At 35.2% G+C, this 14,711-nt stretch overlaps 2 protein-coding genes, 1 long non-coding RNA gene and 1 other non-coding gene across 4 annotated transcripts; 2 read left to right on the top strand and 2 right to left on the bottom strand.

The window, feature by feature from the left end:
* Positions 1 to 1,057: 1,057 nt before the first annotated feature.
* On the top strand, positions 1,058 to 1,164 carry LOC120579779 (small nucleolar RNA R71). Its single transcript, XR_005645524.1, has one exon. It is a non-coding gene; the product is annotated as a small nucleolar RNA R71 (small nucleolar RNA).
* Positions 1,165 to 5,356: 4,192 nt separating this feature from the next.
* On the top strand, positions 5,357 to 7,920 carry LOC25491041 (uncharacterized). Its single transcript, XR_003010008.2, has 3 exons — positions 5,357 to 5,825; positions 5,919 to 6,043; positions 7,555 to 7,920. It is a non-coding gene; the product is annotated as an uncharacterized lncRNA (long non-coding RNA).
* Positions 7,921 to 10,730: 2,810 nt separating this feature from the next.
* On the bottom strand, positions 10,731 to 11,749 carry LOC120579690 (uncharacterized). Its single transcript, XM_039832362.1, has 2 exons — positions 11,673 to 11,749; positions 10,731 to 11,542 (listed from the first exon to the last, which is right to left on the bottom strand). The coding sequence occupies exons 1-2, from the start codon at positions 11,719 to 11,721 to the stop codon at positions 10,902 to 10,904; spliced, it is 690 nt and encodes a 229-aa protein (XP_039688296.1). The 5' UTR covers positions 11,722 to 11,749; the 3' UTR covers positions 10,731 to 10,901.
* A 6-nt stretch (positions 11,750 to 11,755) lies between these two features.
* Positions 11,756 to 13,418, bottom strand: LOC25491040 (uncharacterized). The gene is made up of 6 exons (XM_039832363.1): positions 13,309 to 13,418; positions 12,810 to 12,870; positions 12,633 to 12,689; positions 12,431 to 12,553; positions 12,147 to 12,310; positions 11,756 to 11,938 (listed from the first exon to the last, which is right to left on the bottom strand). The coding sequence occupies exons 4-6, from the start codon at positions 12,516 to 12,518 to the stop codon at positions 11,816 to 11,818; spliced, it is 375 nt and encodes a 124-aa protein (XP_039688297.1). The 5' UTR covers positions 12,519 to 12,553; positions 12,633 to 12,689; positions 12,810 to 12,870; positions 13,309 to 13,418; the 3' UTR covers positions 11,756 to 11,815.
* Positions 13,419 to 14,711: the final 1,293 nt, after the last annotated feature.

Raw genomic sequence — 14,711 nt, 5'->3', positions numbered from 1 at the left:
TGTGATCTATAGCCTTTTTCTTTGAAAAAATTTCTTTTAAAAATTTGGCGTATAGAGGCATACGAGATAAAGCTTCAGCAAAGGGGATCTTAATGCAAATCCTTTTAAGTATGTTTAAGAATTTAGCAAATTGGGCCTCCAAGTTGAGCTTAGTGAGCCTTAATGGGTTAAGGGTCTTGTTCTTATCAAGCGGTGTTTTTATCGCATCCTTCTCACCTAGAAGCTTAACACTCTCTCCCTTGACACTTTTGGCTCTGGTGATAGTCTCTTCTAACTTACTGCCCCCAAGAGAAATGGCATTGACATGGGCTTTGGGGTTTGTTTTAGTTTGACCAGGAAAGACTCCTGGTGTTTGAGAAGAGGTGGCCACTTGTTGGGCCACTTGGGAGATTTGGGTCTCAAGCATTTTGGTGTGTGTGGCGATGGAATCAACCTTGGTATTGAGCTTGGAGAGAGAGTCGTTCAGAGATCCTGTTTGGTTTTTTAACTCTTGAAGTTATTTATTTGGATTCATCATGCAATTTTCCAACAGTATTTCCAGACTAGATTTCTGAGCTACTCTCTGGTTGTTTGTATAGCCAGGTGGTGCTGTTTGTCCATAGGAACCTTGAGGATTTTTGTAAAAATTTTGATTTGGCCTCATTCCTTGGTTGTATTGAGCGTAATTCAGTTGCTCAATATTGGCAGCACTACCTAACTGACAATTAACACCTGTATGACCAGTTATACCACAGACTTCACAAGTAGGGGATGCAGAAGAAGGTGGGGCAGCATTAACATTAAGTTTTTCAATTTTTGGGTTAATGCCTCAACCTTAGCAGCAAGGTGGTTATATTCAGAGACTTCGTATATACCTGCCTCTTTCTTAGAAGGAGTAGGAGTGATGACGGCTCTTTCGTTGGTCCATTGATAGTGATTTTGAGCCATGTCCTCAATCAAAGCATAAGCCTCCGTGTAGTTTTTGTTCATTAGAGCTCCACCTGCAGCTGCATCAACAGACATCTTAGTGGTATATGACAAGCCATTATAAAACGTGTGGACTATAAGCCACTTCTCTAGGCCATGGTGGGGACAAAGTCTAAGCATTTCCTTGAAACGCTCCCACACCTCATAGAGAGACTCCCCATCTTTTTGATTGAAACGCGTAATTTGGTCTCTAAGCTTAGCTGTTTTAGATGGGGGGGAAAAATCAGGCGAGGAATGCTCGCCTCATATCGTCCCATGAAGTAATGGAACCGACTTCTAGGAAATGGAACCAAGCGCTAGCTCTATCCCTTAAGGAAAAGGGAAAGAGATGAAGTCTTACGGCTTCTTGGTTCTCTTTTATGGTGCCACTGAGTCTAAGGAAGGAAGAAATATGGAGATTTGGATCCTCAGTGGGTGATCCAGAAAACTGGTTTTGCTGCACTAAATTGAGTAGTGCAGGCTTGATTTCGAAGTTATTACCCGCAACCGTTGGGTACACGATAATAGCTTGTGGCTCTTCCGTTGAAGGAGTAGCATACTCTTTGAGAGTGCGTTCAGCCATAGCGGTATTATTTTGTGCCTCTCTCTTTTTCTTATGCAAAAATCTTTCGATCTCAGGAATAAATTCTCCGAGACTTTTACTTCTTCGCATAAGAAACCGAGAACCCAAGAAGTTTAGTGGTAAAACAAAAGAAAGAAATAGAAGAAAAGAGGAAGAGAAGAGAGTTCTAATCACAAAGAAAGAGTTAATCAAATTAGTTTACTCCCCGGCAGCGGCGCCAAAAACTTGATGAGATAAAACCGCAAGTGCACGGTCTTACCGAAGTAGTATAAAAGAGTATCGTTCCGACAGGGAGTAATTCAATTTAATTAACCTTTAGAGATGATTATTAGAAGAGAGAAGAGAATTGTAGCTGGGGGTTTTTAAACGGTTGAAAATCAATATAATAAAAGAGCCTTGGGATCATTGGTTTCATCTAAATAACAAGTCCTTCTCAAACCAAAACCATAAGCTTATAATGTTATGTTAGACCTAATTTCTCAAGACAGTTTCTCTTATGTTCCTCTAGCAACCAAGCCTATTTCGCTGACTTGATTACTATTAGATTTTGGTTCCTCTAACAACCAAGCCTATTTCGCTGACTTGATTGTTATTAGTTCCCTTGAAGATCGAAACTATATGTCTCAAAGATTGCAAAGCCTATTTCGCTGACTTTGCAATCCTTGTCTGAATTCACTTGTTCGAATATCAAAGCTCCACTTTCGTTTTATGAATTGATATTTGGAATAATGGATAAACAATTATCAAACCCTCCACTTTTATTTCCACAGTTTGATAATGGTTGATCCATGTTAAGACGGTGAATCCAGATAAGAAATTAGGGTTACCTAAGATTAAGGCTTAGGGCTTGGTTTGATTAGGATTATGTCATTTAGACTTATCCAACAATCTCAAGACAAGAAGAAGTCTACTCACTCATGTTCATCGTAGACATGGGGGAGAAGAGAGAAAGCATAAAAGTAAAAGAGAAGAAAATAAAGGAAAAGAAAAGAACTTTAATTAGAAAAGCAATTGTCACTTATTGTATTCCAAGTAAAGATGAATATTTGTGATGGCTAGCTACTCTATTTATAGTACACAATTGACTTAAAATCTAAGCAAGTATATTCCAAGAATATTCCACGGTAGATTGTGCGCCAAAATAGAATAGCTTAGAGCCCAAGCAAAAGCAGCAAAAGGTCTTCTGGAGGGTGGCACGGCCGTGCCAAGGCTAGCACAGGCCGTGCCAAGGCTAGCACAGGCCGTGCCAGGCTTCTGACTTGTGGGAGACAAATATGTCTCCCAATCTTCATATTTTCGTGTCCAATTTGCTCCAAATCCCTTTCTTTTGCTCCAAGACTCGATCCATCCAATATTCTTCCCTAAAATATAATAAATTGGAATTTAAAGTAAACTATCCTAAAAAGGAAATAATACTAATATAAAATTATATAAAATCTAAATAAAACTAAACTAAAAAGCATATTAAAATAGTATATAAATGACTTATCATTGACTATCAACCCGCCACCTTTTTGGGAACATATCACCGACCTTAGGCAATTTAACACACGTTCAAACAAAACTAGCCATATTCACAACCCGGTGCTTAGGTACCTTCAAAGGGTAATGACTTGCACTATTTGGGGTAGGACCGAATTGGGGAACACTAGGACGGATGAACTCTTCATGTCGTGGGCCATGCTTAACAACCACCCCGTTAACACATGCTTTTACTTGCTTGATTACCTTTCCCATGACGGTAATAGGTTTGATAGTAGGGGAGAGATAGTTGTGGGTGGTATCATCACATTCATAGCTAGGCAATTGGGCGTGGGTGAGGACCAAGGGATTACCAAAATTGAGGGAAACAATAGGCTTAACATAGAGACCCTTATCTTTATGAACTTCATTAAGCCCCATCCACCCATGTCCTACGCACTCAAACTCAATGTGCCTATTTTGATTAAACTTTCTAACCCATCTCGGACTAACACCGAGGTGGAAGAAAATTTGTTGTATGTTGTTGATGATCCAAAGGTACATGAAGAACACGATAATGAAGGCGAGGAAGATGCACATTTGCACCAAGAAGTGGAAGGTGCACAATTGTACCATGATGAGGAGTACCATGACCATGATGCCGGATAAACAAATGAAAATGCAAGATGGGCATGGACGCATACCGAGGCCGAGAGGATAAGCACCAAGCAACTAAGGCAAGGTGTTGAATTGTCGGGACTAAGGAATTATGTCCTAAGGGGCAACCGCATATCCGAAGAAAATAACCAAATGCTTCGGAACATGATGCACCATTTTCACCTCCAAGGTCCTCCCTATAGAACTCAATGAAAAATGTGAGCTTTCCTCTTCCTTTCTTCTCTTACTACTCATCCTCCTCCTCCTCCTTCTTCTTCTTCTTCTTCTTTTTCTTCTTCTTCTTCTTCTTCTTCTTTATTTCTCTTATTTTGAATCATTGAGGACAATGCTTCTCCTAAGTGTGGGGGGAGCCTGATAAAGTGTCTTTAGTCGTAGTGTTTCCAAACTCCCTTGAACTTTATTCTTTTGTTTTGTTTTATTGTAAAAGGCATGGTTAAGTAGCTAATTTTCATTGAAAATATCATGACACAAAAAAAATGTCATTGTCTCCTCTTATTTGATTGATTCTTGTACATAAAAGCAAACTCTTGTGTTTTAAGTCTTCTTGATATACCCACATCTTGTTTTAAAGTGAATAAAATTCTCCAATGAGAAAAACACAAAGTTGCTTCCCTTGAGTAAATATATGAATAGGTATTTTAAGGAAACGCGTTTTAATCTTAGTGGTGCATTAACCTTTAAAGATTCTCAAAGTGCCAGTAGTATAAGTTAGTATAAGGGAGTTCATAAAAAGCCAAAAAGCCAAATTAATTCCAAGATCTCATCATTGAATCTAGATTGGGGAAGGAGGTAGGCCCTCCGACTTCCTACGTGAAGATGATTGTTATCTTGAAGAAAATCCTTAAAAAGCATCATTGAATCTAGATTGGGGAAGGGGGTAGGCCCTCCGACTTCCTACGTGAAGATAATGTTTTAAGGGATACCATTGAATCTAGATTGGGGAAGGGGGTAGGCCCTCCGACTTCCTACGTGAAGATGTTGTTCCTTAAATAAAGAACTTAAATGTGCAAATGGCAAAGAACAAAGATTCTCAAATACTCTCATCTCTCTTATATGAATTATAGAAGGAATCTTTTTTGGTTAGTTTAGTGCTAGGATTAGACCATGTTTCATCATAATGCCTATCTTATACAGGAGCAAGAAAAGGGTTGGACTTCACACACACACTCACTTGAAACTTGATCGTTGGGTTGAATAAAAATTACAAGAAATGCTTGAGTTTGTGATTAGTGTACATTTGGGATTTAAGCCCTTGAGGAGACATGTGCTTTAATTGAATTGTCATTTGATATAACTATTTTTGCTACTATGTTTATGCCTTTTGCTTGAGGACAAGCAAAGATTCAAGTGTGGGGGAGTTTGATGAGTTATTTATTATCTGTTTTTATATGTACTACTACAATTTTGTCTTTTAATAGCACCACTTTAATAGCGTTATCTCGAAAACGCTATTAAAAATGCAACAAACAGACCTACTTTAGCGCTTTTCAGAAAACGCTATTATTCTGAACCCTTTAGATAGCGTTCTCATAAAAACGCTATTAATCAACTACCCTTAGTTAGCACTTTTCAGAAAACGCTATTATTCTAAACCCTTTAGATAGCGTTCTCATAAAAACGCTATTAATCAACTACCCTTAATTAGCGCTTTCCTAAAACACTATAGTAGACCACTATCAATAGAATCAATAAAATAAAAAAAATATTTTCGATTAAGATAAAAAGAATATAGTATACCACTCATTCAGAAAAATAAAAACACTCAATCCAACCCAAAACCCTTCATCTTAGTCGAACCCATAATCCATCTCTCACCAAACTTCATCCAACCCAGAACTCGCCCAACGCCCTCGTATCTCTCGACGGCAACCCATAACTCCTTATCCCCACCACTATGTGTATAAGTTTAGTCTCAGTGCAAACTCCTTATCCTCTCTCTCTAAAACTCGTCAATGGCGTCTCAGATCTAAACTCTTGAAAGTAGAAGGTACGAGATCAAGCGGTGGTGTCGTCGGAAGCGGGATCTATCACGTTGAAGGTGAAACTGCACTTTGCGGATTTTAATTTGGAGCCAGAAGGTTGGAGTGGTTATGTGTGTCCGTGGATCAAGGATATGGTTGTTGCGTTTTAGTGTTTGGAAGAGATCCAATCATCTAAGGTTCCAATCATCTTCTCCTTCATTTATTTGCTTTTGATTTTACTACTTTGTCTGCAATTTGATTTGGATTTTGTGAATATGCTTTTATTTCAGTTGTGGCTTTTGTGACAAATTTACATGAGCATGGTATATGGGCCTCGAATGGGGATGATGAGAATGGAACATTGGGAGTGTGCAAGGAAGCTTGGTTCAAAACCCCAGCTGGAAATCGATAGCTGGTATGTTCAAAAAATACAAAACTTTGTTGGTCACTCACATTTAGAATAATTGTGTTTATTGTTCCTAAAAACTACAAAAAAAAAAATATTCAAAAAATAATTAAAAATACAACCAAATTGTAATCTCTTGTTGTAGCTTATAGCATGACTTATTAACTTTGGTTTTGGTTAGGGAAATCAGCTTTCGGATGTGTCCTTTTTCATTGATATTGTGTGTAATTTGTCATGTGACTCTAGTCTTGTTTTTATATAAGTATCATTATTTGTTTTGTTAATTGGCTGTTCTATTCCCATGCTGTCAAGTGAGTGTGAGTATACAACTAATTATATAAATTATAGATGAGTGTGATCATGAAGTTTATTAAAGTAATATATGGAAGAAAGAAAACAAGTCGTTGCTTTTCTTATATATTACATATGTCTATCCAATTTTCATTCTATGTTGCTAAGTGTATAAACAAGCACCTGATGCCATATTATTATCAACATATATACTATATCCTTCGTTATTAAGAAGGTTCACCACATCAATACATCTCCAATTTTGTCATCTGTCTTATGTTATGTTTCTGTTTGCTTTTTTCTTTGGTTTGGTATTGGACATAGTTACATAATTCGTGTACTACGTAGAGAACCGCAAACCAATTTGCAAGTACCGAATTCGGGTACTTCAGTGTATTGGTATACCATATGATATGATATCATTCTTGATTATATTTAGCTCAACACAAGATTAGGCTGTTGAAATTTTTGTATTGGAACTGGATAGTTTGACAGGTTAATAGACAAACAATGAATTAAATAATGTTTGAGTGTTTTGTATTGTATTGTTTGTCAACTGAGATTCTTTTGATTTTAAGTTGATTCTATATGCATTTGAGTACTCTGAGTTATTTTTCATTCCATACGACACATGAGAATATGCTGGAGGTAGATCTATTGAGTAAACGTTGGATCGCTTGTCATGAGTCCTCTCATGTTTGGTGTTTTTTTGCGGTAGTGGCTACTTTTCATATATATATATATATATATATATAATCGGTTTATTATCTAAGGACCTTGTTAGAAATTTCTTGAAATATTGTAAATTATGAACCAACTAGACAATATGAATTGAAAATCAAGGAATAGAAATAGCATGCCTTTTACTTCTGAACAAGGTTAGTTTCATATTTTTTTTTTTTAACAAAACTTAGTTTCATATGTTGGTCTCCTTCATGAAGTACATGTGCCTTTGTTCTTTTGTTAGCCTTTTACTTTGTGTCACTAGGAGAGTTCTTTGGTGTATTTGAATATTATATTGCTTAAGCATAACTAAACTTTAGGCTTTTAGACATTTACATCCAAATTTTTATGACTTGTACAAGCAGAACCTATCTATGACTTTTTTTATTAGAGAAGTTTGTGAATCAATTGACTTTGACTAAGCCTTGGTGATTAAGTCTATCTAAGGTTGATCTGGTTTAGGAGTTTTCCGCTAACTGGGATCTTGGTTTCTTGCGAGTTTGCAGGTTGTTGTGATGCGCTTGTTTCTGCCCATAATCAGATTAGATCATATCTGCTTCATTATCAATTAGAAGGTTTTTGAATGTAATCTAGCCCCTGTTTCAATTTTTGTTCTATTAGTTTTGTTGTTCTACAAAAATCTGAATCATTTTGCATTTGTTGGTGTGCCCTTTGTTTCTTGTCTATAGATGGTTTGGTGTTGTAAGGTTTCCATTCATCATTCTAACTTTGTGAATTTTTTAGTGGGTAATTTTAATTTAGTTATATATTTTTAGTTGTTTTTATTAATAATATTATGACATTTGTAATTAAGTTTATGATCAATTTGTAATGAGATTATCATGTATGAAATTTGCTATATTTATATTTCAGTATTTTATTATAGCATTTTAGAGTGTAGATTTAATTATAGGATTTTTGGTTGTAGATTTAATTTAATAATAAAAATAAAAAACAACTTTTATTAGCGCTTTCAGTAAAACACTAAGACCCGCCAGTTTGAGTAGAAAGGATACAATAGCACTTCTCAGAAAGCGCTAAGAAATGGCTGTTAGAAAAATACTTTAATAGCAACAGAATAAGGCTATATTAGCACTTTTCTAAAAGCGCTATTGAAGCATTTCTATTTAATAGCGTTTTAAAAGCGCTATTATAGGGTTCTGACCTATTATAGCGGGGGCTTTCTTAGCGCTTCAGAAGCGCTATTAAACTCAAAAATTAATGCTATAAAAGGGGGTATTTTGTAGTAGTGATTTAGTTTAGTTTTAATTAGATTTTAGTTTATTTTATATTAATATTTTTTCCCTTTTAAGATAGTTTTCTACAAATTGCATTTTATTATATTTCAGGAATGAATATTGGATGGATTGAGTCTTGGAGCAAAAGAAAGGGACTTGGAGCTGATTCGGTACGAAAATACAAAGATTGGAAGACAAAATATGTCTCCCCTAAAGTCAGAAGCTTGGCACGGCCCGTGCTAGCATTGGCACGGCCGTGCCACCCTCCAGAGTTGCTTTTGCTGCTTTTGCTTAGATTTTAAGCTACTCTATTTTTAGCCCGAATGTAATAGCTTAGATTTTAAGTCGAATAAATGCTATAAATAGAGTAGCCATCCATCACAAATATTCATCTTTTCTTGGAATACAATATGTGACAATTGTCTTTCTAATAAAAGTTCATTTTACTTTCTTGTTATTTATCTTTATGCTTTCTCTCTTCTTCTCCTTGTCTACGATGAACGTCAGTGAGTAGACTTCTCTTGTCTTGGGATTGTTGGATAAGTCTAATGACATAATCCTAATCAAACCAAGCTTTAAACCTTAATCTTATGTAACCCTAATTCATTATCTAAATTCACCGCTTTAACATGGATCAACCATTATCAAACTGTGGAAACGAAAGTGGAGGATTTGATAATTGTTTATCCATCATCTCAAATATCAATTCATAAAACGAAAGTGGAGCTTTGATATTCGAACAAGTGAATTTAGACAAAGATTGTAAAGGCAGCGAAATAGTCTTTACAATCTTTGAGACATATAGTTTCGATCTTCAAGGGAACTAATAATGATCAAGTCAGCGAAATAGGCTTGGTTGTTAGAGGAACCAAAATCTAATAGTAATCAAGTCAGCGAAATAGGCTTGGTTGCTAGAGGAACAAAAGAGAAACTGTCTTGAGAAATTAGGTCTAACATAAGGTTATAAGTTTAATAGTTTGGTTTGTGAAGGACTTGTCATTAGGATGAACCAATAATTCCAAGGCTTTTATCTTTTCTTTTATTTTCTTTTAATTAAAAACCCGAACTTTTCTATCTTATAAACCTTTAGTCTAATCATTATCTAAAGTTGATTGAATTCATAACTCCCTGTCGGAACGATACTCTTTTCATACTACTTCGGTAAGACCGTGCACTTGCGGTTTTATCCCATCACTCTCTCTCAAATCTGCACAAGAACACAATATATATTAGCCTTCCTCTGAAGCAATCGTGCCACGATTTCCAAATCGTGTCACGATTTGCGTCCGTCCCAAGGTATGACCAGTCCTTATCAGTGATACTTAACGAGCAAGTTTCTGAATCGTGTCACGATTTCCCAAGATCGTGCCACGATTTGGTGTTCTGCAAACAAGCTCACGGCACCTTGAAATCGTGTCACGATGCCAAAATCGTGTCACGATTTTTCTGTTCTTCGAGACCACAAATTTAAAGCTAATATCAACAAATACTTTACTTGGTAGAAAAATAATGCACAACAAATGAAAAGAATTAGCTGACAACCCATTTGACACATTGAAATGCTAGAATATGTTTGTGGAACTGTATCAGTCCATAAATGATCAACATAAGCGGGACATAATTATGGATGGATATGGATTTCATGGATCTAATTGCCACCCCTAGGTTCAACTAGCAGATCAAGGAAGCAAAATGGATCTCATGTTATGAAAGAATAAAGCTAGCTCATATTAAATAAGTTTATTACAATTTCACAAGCATTTCATACTCCAATGTTAACAAAGTCAACAAAGTTCGATGTCGAGTTTCTTGGAGCCACTGAGCTTAGAAGATAAACTATATTAGATGAGTTACATGGTCAGTCTCTATCTGTCAAAATTAGAACACAGGAAATCAGTGCAACTAATAATAGAGGGAAAAAACTCAATAATAGTTAGAAATTAGTATTGGAATTTTACAAAATAGAGGGACCAAAACTTCATTTAAACCTATAGTTTCCATATTACATATTTAACCTGTTTTTGTGATCTTACGCCTAGAATGTGCGAATATACCCATTGACATTAATGCTACAGTTTTTTTTTTTTTCCTTTTCATCGGTCGGTTGTTCATATTAGATTTATTATTAGAGCTTTTATAGTTAGAGAATTTCAATGATCAGGTGTTGTCATAGAAAGTTATGATGCATGTGGTTTTTCTTCTGAAAGGTGATCTTCTCGTAATGTCACCACCCTATGACAATATTGGTTACAAACAATGTACAATTATAAACGTTAGTTGCTAAAGAGTGTATTATTGGCAAAAAAGACATCCAATTATATTGGCATCACAATCCTACCACCTATGTCATCTGGGGAACTCCAAATCATATGATTAAAATTAAGATTAAAAAGAATACAAACTTGGGGACTAAGACAATCAAATATTACACAAGGGAATAACAGTGTGATACAACTGCCTCATTAAAAACCTTACCTGTAAAACCCAATGGGATAAAACCAGGTGAAGGAAAAAAGAGTGCAGCACTAGGCGTACAAAAAAAACACGGCATTAAGAAAAACAATAATTACAACGCCCCAACTTATTTTTGTGTGCAGGTATATATCTAGTTCTTCCTAAATTGTAGGAAAGGAAGATTTTAAATTAGCAAAGCCTTCTGTTGCCAAATTCCTCATACGGTCAGCTTCTATGACATCGATCTCCGTTGACGCAAGTGCAGAGAGTAACTCTTTGCTTTGCAGTGCCCATTCAGTGCATTCAGCCTTCAACTTCTGCTTCTGAACATCACATTTGTTCACTACTGACTTCAAATCATCAATTTGTAAAGAGAGATCATGTATCTGAGCATTGGCAGTTGAAGATTCACTGTCAATGTGGGTTTGTGTGCTAGTTGCACTCTTAAGTTTGTTCCTCAGCTCGGTTTCCAAATCAAGAAGTTGATTGTGCTTCTTGAGTAGTTGTTGAGAAGTGGTGTGTCTCATAATGTTGTCATTGAAGAAGTTCTGCACTTTCTCAACAAACTCCTTCACATTCGAAGGTAAGAGTCGTTGATGCTGATTCAATCGGCGAAGAAGTGAAAGCAAATTCAATATGGAATCTTGGTTAGATAGAAGATGGTCAAGGTCTGATGAAGAGTCCATCAAAATCTTCAACTCTTGAAGTGAAGTTCTAATGGAATAACTTTGCACTCCAGTAAGAAGCTTCTTAAGTGCAAAAAGTGGGTCTTCCTCGATCAGCTTGTTGATGTCTTCCATTGCTACAAGAGTTTACTTATTCACTTATATTCAGCTTATAAATCTCATGGAAGCACTATCGTTTAGTTTAAGAAAGTAATGGCATGGTGGGAGGAGAAACCTTATAATTTTAAGAAGAAAAATAAATCTCACCAATAGTTTCCTGGGAGTCTCCAATATCAACGTCTTTGGTGGCAGGCATATTGACAACTGAAGAAGAGGGTATGCTTATTAAAAGGATGTTTAAGATTGTAGTATAATTCAATTACTGCATTGAAAATGTGTCCAACAGAATACTAGGAAAATAAGGGAAATGCCTTTTGTTTAGGAGCAACTAATTGTATAGGTGGCTCATCGATTGTTTCTGAAATGGTGGACAAAGTTGCACCTGCTAATCTTTCTGATGCAGAGACCTCCAACTAATTGCATATCATAAAAATCAAAATTAGTTAAAGCATATGTTTATGTTCATTGTTGGTATAGATTTACAAGCACCTGCTACTGATTTCTACCTCAGGTGTTTGTTTCATTTTTATGTGCACATAAAACAATGTGTTTGATTCGAAGACATTTTCAAGGTGATTTTATTAAGGTGTGGTTAGCTTGGATAATATGAATAGTATGGACCTGTGATGAAGTCAACTTGTGCCTTGATGCTGCTTCTGCTTTAATCCAGGCTGCAAATTCTTTAGTGATTTGTGCACTTTGATTTTCATTACCATTACTGTGACCCTTAGAAACTTCTGGAAATTGTTGATATAAACTCTCCATATGCAAATACAAATCAAAATCTATATATAGCAAAAAATTATATAGATTAGCACCATTCTGTGTAAATGTTGAAATTGGGTTCTTATTGAATTATTTAAGAAAACAATGTTCATTGAAAATAAATTGAAGCTATAAAATACCTTTCGAAGGAATTAAAGGAAACTGAGATGCAATAGGAGATATGATGCTGGGAAGGGGTTTTGATTTGGAAGTTATTTCACCATCCATAGGAAACTGCTCCTTAATATTAGGGCTTAGAGAAACTGAACATGTGTAAAATAATAATATCAAAAGGATGATGAGGTAACATAAGAAAATAAAATTGATCCAAAAAGTCTTCACCTTGATTGTTATTAATCTGAGTTGTTTCCTGAGAGGCTACATTATCAATATCTTCAATACTTAGCCTGACACTCTGCACAAAATGAAAAACATATTTAAGTGGGTAGTATAATTAAATTCCTTTGTTGAAAAAGAGTCATGAGAGTAAAAAGGGTAATGCCTTTTGTTTAAGATCAACTAATTGAATATCTTGGTCATTCTTTGTTCCTGACGTAGAACCCTCTTGAATGATTTCATCCTGAAAATGTAAATAAGTGGCAGCATATACCTATAATGATGATCTATTTATGGAAAGCATTAAAGCTGTAATAGAAGCAGAACAAGGGAAGTGAAGGTATTCTGAAGAATATTAAGAGGGAGAGGTAGAAGAAGCCAAAGAAGTAATAGCTACAATTTATTCAGGATAATTTTCGTATTTCTAACTTAATTGATCTTTCCTCTTTATAACAATCACTTAACGTATTTTCAGATTTACATTCTACATTTTCTTTCCTTATTTATGACTTTTACCAGAAAAGGTTTGACAATAGTATTAATTTGGTACTGAAGGTTTATCTAAACCAGGAACGTTTGGATTAAATTCTTGCTTTCCTTTTGATGTTCGTTTCATTTATTCTCTACAAAGTCTGACCAACTCAATGCTATGGTAATTTCAAGTTACATAAAATAAACTCACCTGTGAAGATGAACTGAGTGATTTTGAATGAGTTGAGGATTTTAATGTCTTGGTATTAGTTAATGCAGTTACTTCTTCAACAGTTATCTCGACACCCTGCTTAAAATTAAAGGATGTTTCAGTTTGTAGTAAATATAATTCAATTACTGCATTGGAAAAGTGTCAGAATGAATACGAGAAAAATAGAGGAAATGCCTTTTGTTTATGATCAATGACTGGTACAGGTGGCTCATTTTCTGTTGCTGAAGTGGTGGACAAAGATTCCGCTATTATACAGTAGATATCGCCATATATCTCACATCCTATAGAAAAATATTATAGAGATTAACATCATTATATAGTAACTCATAAGTATGATAATAAAACAAAATATAGCAACTCATAAGCATAGTAATAATACAAAATGTCCACTTTCAATTGCAAATCATCATTTTCTAGTTTAAAGATGTACAACACTGTTTATCTATATGCCTAATTTTTGTATAGACATACATGTGGATGTGCACCTCTAATTTAGAAGCTTCAATTGTTTATATCCTTTAACCAAAGGGAATAATTTATTAGATCTTGAGATAAATGTGGATACTTTCATTCTAGAGCTTGGTAAGAAAAAGGGTTAAAATGTTTTTAAAAGGATATTATCCTTAAATCTACTCCTCCTTAGTATGTAAAAATATTGGACAAAGTCTGTACCTGAGATATAATCATATGTGTTATTTCTAAAGTGTTCTGTTATTGCGTTAGTCAGAGAGAGTTCTTGACAATTTTGGACAATACGATTTTGTACAGCCTGAAAATGAATTCCTTGGGTCTGGTAGAGGCTTGGAAGGTTGACAAATGCTGCAAATTTCAGTTTTGGAATATTGACTTTCTCATCACCTTTACATACAAATATTTCCTCCAATTCTTCTGATTCTCTTATGATTAGAGCCTCTAGCTCAGGAAGCTCTTTACATATGGAGATTGGAAACACATATTTCAACATGTTGCACTCTTTTACAACAACAGTTCGTAGCTTTGGGAAGCATACATTCTCCAAATCATCTTCAATCATATGCTTCAACTCTTTGCATTTTTCAATTCTTATATGAAGCAACTGCGGTAGACACATTATTATAGAAGTAGAGAAAGCAATTTCCAATTTTTCACATCCCACAATTATTATCTTTGCAAGGTTTTTGAGAAAACATATATTTTCTACTTCAAGCATTTCCAACGAGCACAAATTCTCCACGTTCGCACTCAATTCCTGCCACAAATGAATGGCAAATAAATTACACATGCATAAATATAAGAGTGACGATATGGCATAACACAATACTAGCTTGATAGAAAAACTAAGTCACTTAAATAGTCCTTATATTTTATCAGAAAAGATAAATATGAATATTGAAAATGAATGT

Source organism: Medicago truncatula, chromosome 3, assembly GCF_003473485.1.
Source record: "Medicago truncatula cultivar Jemalong A17 chromosome 3, MtrunA17r5.0-ANR, whole genome shotgun sequence".
NCBI classification, from domain to species: domain Eukaryota; kingdom Viridiplantae; phylum Streptophyta; class Magnoliopsida; order Fabales; family Fabaceae; genus Medicago; species Medicago truncatula.
The sequence above is the reverse complement of the archived record's forward strand: the minus strand, read 5'-3'. Positions and strand labels throughout refer to the sequence as shown.

Coding starts and splice junctions, on each gene's coding strand:
- LOC120579690 (XM_039832362.1), bottom strand. CDS start 11,721: ATGCCTGCCACCAAAGACGTTGATATTGGAGACTCCCAGGAAACTATT. Junction 11,543..11,672: donor AGACTCCCAGGAAACTATTG/GTGAGATTTATT, acceptor AAACTCTTGTAG/CAATGGAAGACATCAACAAG.
- LOC25491040 (XM_039832363.1), bottom strand. CDS start 12,518: ATGGATGGTGAAATAACTTCCAAATCAAAACCCCTTCCCAGCATCATA. Junction 12,311..12,430: donor TCCTTTAATTCCTTCGAAAG/GTATTTTATAGC, acceptor TGCTATATATAG/ATTTTGATTTGTATTTGCAT. Junction 11,939..12,146: donor ACAAGTTGACTTCATCACAG/GTCCATACTATT, acceptor ATATGCAATTAG/TTGGAGGTCTCTGCATCAGA.